The 6,597-nt window shown below is 34.2% G+C and overlaps 1 protein-coding gene across 1 annotated transcript; it reads left to right on the forward strand.

Annotated features, from left to right (window-relative positions):
• The first annotated feature begins 1,690 nt into the window (after positions 1-1,690).
• LOC102510454 (olfactory receptor 13C8) lies at positions 1,691-2,802 on the forward strand. The gene has a single exon (XM_006184806.2). It carries the CDS (start codon positions 1,753-1,755, stop codon positions 2,722-2,724), a length of 972 nt encoding a protein of 323 aa, XP_006184868.2. The 5' UTR covers positions 1,691-1,752; the 3' UTR covers positions 2,725-2,802.
• Positions 2,803-6,597: the final 3,795 nt, after the last annotated feature.

A 6,597-nucleotide genomic window follows, 5' to 3' on the forward strand; every position in this document is an offset into this window, starting at 1 on the left:
AATTATGAATTGATCTTCACCAAATTTATTTCTTGCATCTCTTGAAATAATTGCTTTTTATTTTCTTATCATGATTTACCGATGATGTCTACCAAATGTGTAAGGAAGGATAACCCAAAAGTCATACAATAATACTCCTTACTTTCTTGTATAATTATGAATAAAAGCATTTAGAAATGATTACTCTATACCTGGCACAGAGTAACCAATACATATATTACTATTTTATAATTGTTGCTGCTAGTAAAATTATTTTAAATGTAGATTATTAATATTACTTCTTACTTATTGCACTGGTGGTTTTCAAACTATGCCCCTTGGAATCCAATAAAATTAAACTGAAGGAGGAAAAGTGAATAAGGTGCTAAAGGAATAGTGCTTTTTCCTTCCCTAAAAACCAGTGTAGCTTCAACCAGGGAAACTCTCTTTTTCATTTATTTTGTATATATGCTTCTTATAAATTTTATCAGTTGTGAAAAAAATGATAGTTGCATGTCACTGGTTTAGTTAAATGTATACATTCTGAATAAAAGCGCTGTTGCTACAGTTGATTCCCTAAGTGAATCAGGTGAAGATAAACAGATTATGTGGAGCCTACAATACTCAATATTATAAATCTCTATTCAGAATAAAATTGGCTTTCTAAATACTTTCAATTCACTTCTATTTTTAAAAAACACATTTATTTGAACACACAATTCCTCATTATACTGAGGTAGATACTGGAGTAATATAAAGACATGTCCCTTCATTGAGGCTACTGTTCTCAATGAGGCAATATGCAATGACTTACCTATGCAACCAGGGGACCATACTGAGCTCTAAAAGAGACTAAGCCATACAAGACTGCATTATGACTTTGATAGGCCCTAGCCATTTTGCCTTTATGTGCCCCTTCTTCCATGAAGTAATATTAAAAGTTATATCTTACATCTGCATTGGCATAAAGATAAATATATTAATATTATTTGTTAAAACTTGAAAATTTATTGTTTAATTTGGATTTTAAAAGAAATCAAAACATTTTCATAGGCTCTTACTGTGCCTAGTGGATAAGTTGGCCCTGTAACTGTGGGCCAATTTCAAATACATATACAATCCTATCAGATAACATAAATGATTGAGATAAACTGAGAATAACATATTAATTGGCAACTAACAGTCATCTCCAGTGACAAGCAGAAAAGAGAGAGAGGAGGGTACTCTGGTAGAACAGAGAAGTTGCTTCAAATTCAAAGGATCAGTTAAAACTAAGCTCCATGATGGAAATGGGTCCAGTGCTTTCAAATATTATAATCTGTTTGAAGACAAGCTGAAAAATAGATTTTATACTGTATCTCTTGCTTTTTAAATGCTCACTTTTAAAATGTAATTCAAATTTAAAACAGCGCAGAAACTGCCAAACCAAGCACATCTCTCTGCTGCATCCAGGCTGTAGACCACTGATTTGCTGTCATTGTGTTACCAGGTAGAACTAGCAGAAATGACAATAAATTGGTTTGGGATCCAAATATCCTACAAACAAATGTATTCTCTCTTAACACTGAGAAAATCAGGTTAGGATTCCTGCTCTAGTGGCCTGGGTTTACAGTAAGAAATTTGTCCCACAGTTACATTGTTGCATCCAAATACAGAACTATTGTAACAAAGAATACCATTCTTTAAAGAAAACAGGAGCTCTTGCAGACACCATATTAACAAATTTCTGTTCTATCATCCATAGAGTGCTATTGGAGAAAAGATATACACAATATGGGAAGGACCAATGATTCCATGTTGACAGAATTTGTCCTGGTTGGGCTTTCTGAACACCCAAAGCTCCAGACAGTTTTCTTTGTGCTAGTTTTATGTATGTACCTGATGATCCTGCTGGGAAATGGAGTCCTTATCTCAGTTATCATGTATGATTCTCACCTGCACACCCCCATGTATTTCTTCCTCTGTAATCTTTCCTTCCTGGACATTTGCTATACAAGCTCCTCTGTCCCATTAATTCTTGACAGCTTTCTGACAGTAAGGAAAATGGTTTCCTTCTCTGGGTGCATGGTACAGATGTTCCTCTCCTTTGCCATGGGGGCCACAGAGTGTGTGCTTCTAGGCATGATGGCCCTTGATCGCTATGTGGCCATCTGCTACCCACTGAGATATCCCATTATTATGAGAAAAGGTGCCTACGTGCCCATGGCAGTTGGAGCCTGGGTTGCTGGGATAGTTGACTCAGTGGTACAGACATCTCTCACAATGCAATTACCATTCTGTGCCAACAATGTCATTAACCATTTTATCTGTGAAATTCTGGCTATCCTAAAATTGGCCTGTGCTGATATTTCAATCAATGTAATCAGCATGGCAGGATCAAATTTGATTGTTCTAGTTATTCCATTGCTAGTAATTTCCATCTCTTACATTTTTATTGTTGCCACTATTCTGCGGATCCCTTCCACTGAAGGAAAACGTAAAGCCTTCTCTACCTGCTCAGCCCATCTCACAGTGGTGCTTATATTCTATGGAACCATCTTCTTCATGTATGCAAAGCCCAAGTCTAAAAGCTCTATTGGTACAAACAATCAAGACATCATTGAAGCCCTCATCTCCCTCTTCTATGGGGTGATGACACCCATGCTCAATCCTCTCATCTATAGTCTGAGGAACAAGGATGTAAAAGCTGCTATGAAGTACATGCTGGGGAGGAAAAAAATATCTCTGATGGACTATGAATACTGATTTACCTTTTGTGTGTTAGTATTCAAAGCTGCTACAGACACCAAATTCAAATAGTGAAAATTATCATGTGAAAGCAAATTCACCATGTGTCATTCAAAATCAATTGGTAGAAATATTTTGGTTGCTGTTGTTACTATTAGTTTTTGTCCTAACTGAAGAAATAAAACATGCTTGTGGTTCAAAAAAAATACTATTATGGAAAATCTCTCTTAAACCTTTAGAACATGAAAACACAACCACTCTTAAACCTTAAGAAAATAATAAAGACAAAAGATGTTCTAAAAGGCACTTTGTAACGTAAAATAAGTACATTATTAATTATTCAAAGTGATTATTAATTAGCACATATTTATTTATTTATTTACTATTTGTGTCCACCAATATATAACCTCTCTTTAAGCAGAAACTTGTCTGTTTATTACCCTACAAGATCTCAAAGACCTAGAATAGAATATGACATATAATAGATGTTCAATAAATATTTTTAATAAAGAAATAAACCATGCAATGTATAAATACAGAAATGTATACATGTCATAGCTGAGGTAACAAAGGTTATTCAAAAAGAAATCTGATTCAATATAATATTTTATAAATGAACTATATTGGCATTTTATCATATGAACTCCCTTAATAAATTAGTACCTTTTTTTTTGTATGTGATATATATTATAATGTAGAGAAAGAAGTTTTATTTACCAGCTACAATAACTTTTCTGGATTTGTTACATAATGAAACTAAGCTAAAAGGGTTCCCTAGTAATGCACTCTAAGTTTTAATCCAATAAAACTAAGGTGACATGGTAGCAGAGAATTCCTCTTGGACTTTGAGAAGAGATCAGGTCATAATGAGGGCTTCTTTCCTACTCTGCATTGGATCACAAAGCTCCTAAGTGGCAGGAGAACTAGACAGAACTGGTAACTGACAATAATTTCAATAAGAGGAAGAGAAGTGGCAAAAGATAAAGAGCCAAGTTGTTTAATGAACTAGAGAGCTACCGGGTTTCAGGAGTTGGAGGATAAGACAAAGACAGCCCCAAATTGAGATGATCTCTATTGTCTGAAGAGTGCGACCTTTGGAACAGTGCCAGTGTGGGAAATGGAAGCCCCATTTCCACTAAGAAATTGAGTCAGATATGTCAATAGAGGAAAGCACTCCTTCCTTCCAGGCCTCTGAGGAGTCGAAGAGAGTTGAAATATGGAACACAAATCTAAAAAAGAAAATAACGGCTTCTGAATTATGAAAATAAGCCCTCAATATCTTCCTTTCTTATAACAGGTAATTATTATTTCTTCATAAGATTAAATAAGTTAATTCATGTACAGCACTAAGTAGTGCCTACAACATCCTAAATAACCAATATACATTGGTGATTTTTTATTGTTAACGTTAGGCTGCTTTAATATGTCATAAAGCTTTGTGGCAGCACAAGAGTTTCATCCTTACTTTTTCACAGAGTGGTTTTGATGCTATTAAACTACCGTCTCTCAGTTTCAAATCCGCTCCTCTATGCTCTGCTTTGTGAGCTAGGCTACAGACACTGAAAACCACATTTCTCCTTTGCTAGCTAGCCTCTGTTAAATTCTTCCAAAAGAGTTGTTAGAGAGAGAATGGAAGGTTGGGTGGGGATAAGGGACTTGAGCCTCCCTATTTCCTTCTTGTTCATGTCAGCATCATTCCAGCTATGTTTCTTCACCACGACAATGGCAAATCCTTAGCTACTTCCAGTACTGGTTTCAGTTTTTATTTCTTCTTTTCTATAAGCCAGAACCAGTAGCTTAATAGTGCCATCTCCTCAGAGGTTTGAATCTGCCATTCAACTTTCTTCTGGTAAATAAACAGTACTGCTAAGTCTTTACTTTGTCTTGTCTTTACTTTGTTCTGCTAAGTCTTTACTTTAAAAACTTCTGGTAAATAAATAGCCCTGCTAAGTCTTTACTTTGTCTTGAGGTTATCTTTAAAAACAATAAAACACACAATTCTCTGCTTGAGCAATGTAGTGGATCAGATGGAAAGTAAGTAATAGATTTGGTCAGACTATCATTTCCATACACAACTAAATAATAGGTTCTGGGCAAGACATTGTCATTTCCTCTACAGATCCTTCCTTGTCTCAAAAAGGTAGATTATAAAAACTCTTTAGTATACTCTAAAATAACATATAATAATCATATGATCATAAGAAAGGAAAACATTGCGTAGTTCACCAAATCCTGAGATACATGTGAGAAGGGATTAACTTAGAACCTTGAGAGAAAGAAACAAAAACATAACCCTTTTTTTTTTTACCAATGCATATCTAGCACCCACCTAAGTTCCATACCTAGCACATAGTATGCTATTTCTATAAGTGTATTGAATTAATGCAAAAATAAATAAATGGAAGGAATAACTTCAGGGAGGTACATATAGTTGCCAAAATAATTTTTCAAGATTACATTATTGAATCATCATGATAACTCTTCAAGGAGCTACTATTTCCCAAATTTCACAGAGCAGAAAACCTAATACCAGAAATGTAGAAATACCTAAAGTTATAACCAAAATGTGGGAATAACTGCATTTGAATCAAACAATTAAACTTAACAACCCAACTAGTATGGAATACACATTATCCTAAAGCACATGTGGAGCAGGTACAAAAATTGATTATTTTATCAGGCTGAAAGCAAGAATCAGCAAATTTTAATGAATTATATTAAACAGTAGATATTCTCTTAATTAAATTAAAATTAATTACTTAATTTAAAAGCTCCATAACCTGAAATAATTAAAACACATTTCTAAATGACTAATGAGTAACAGACTTATTCAAAATATTTCACAGCTTCTATGGTAAGTGCATCAATAAATCAGAATGAATGCCTGCCATAAATAGTGTGGCCATAGTAATGTGTGCCAGCTAAATTTCAGCTTTGCTTACAGATCAGAGGAAAAATTACAACCAAAAAATTAAAACCTCATAAAACCAGACCTGAGCTTGTACCCACTGGTTATTTATTGTTAGTGTCCATTCTGATTAATTGGTAGATGTTGCACAATCTTTGTAAAACATTTTCAATATCAAACCTGCTAAGAAATGAAATACAATTGAACATTGCAATTAAAATTTACTGGATACAGAAACAAAGTTTTTTGAAGGAGATGTTCATACTTGAATTCGTATAGGAAATCTGGCTTCATATGGAAGAGAAAAGAAAGAAAACAAAAAAGAAGATAGGGATAAGAAACTATCCAGAGAATTTGAATGCAAAGCCAATATGCAAGGTATTGTGCTATATAACACATCTTATTACTTCTTACTAAATCTTCACAATAATCTTGAAAGGTATATCTCCTTGTTCTTAATTAATAGAAGAAGAAATTAAGATTCATAGAAGTTAAAATTCTACAGGTTCTAAGTGGAAAAGCTAGTTTTCAAACCATAGTTTTGACTATAAAGTTTTCAAACCATAGTTTTGACTTGATTTATCCATATTTTATAGCACTTCTCTCACTCTAGAGAAACGGTCTTAGTTTAAAAAAAACCCAAGAAGCTGGTAGTAGTAGATCACCAGGTTGACAGCATCTAGCTAGTATATGAAGATGCAAATTTAAACACTATGCATGGACATTCAGTTTGATGCTGCAGATGGTGTAATTCTGATGCAAATATTATAGGTAATATCTATGCAGTATATGAGAAAAGCAGAGCAACCATTACTAACTGCACCCAACATTTTAGGGAAGAAAGAAGTAGAAGCACTAAAAGAAGGGGCAAATAGGCATCTAAAGCACAGAAAGAGAGGCACGGTTATGTAGAGTTACCAACATTACAAAAGGGAAAGCCTTATGATGTCTAAAAGGGAATATCCTAACTCTAAGAAAGGAAT

Source organism: Camelus ferus, chromosome 4, assembly GCF_009834535.1.
Source record: "Camelus ferus isolate YT-003-E chromosome 4, BCGSAC_Cfer_1.0, whole genome shotgun sequence".
Taxonomy (NCBI): domain Eukaryota; kingdom Metazoa; phylum Chordata; class Mammalia; order Artiodactyla; family Camelidae; genus Camelus; species Camelus ferus.

Coding starts and splice junctions, on each gene's coding strand:
- LOC102510454 (XM_006184806.2), top strand. CDS start 1,753: ATGGGAAGGACCAATGATTCCATGTTGACAGAATTTGTCCTGGTTGGG.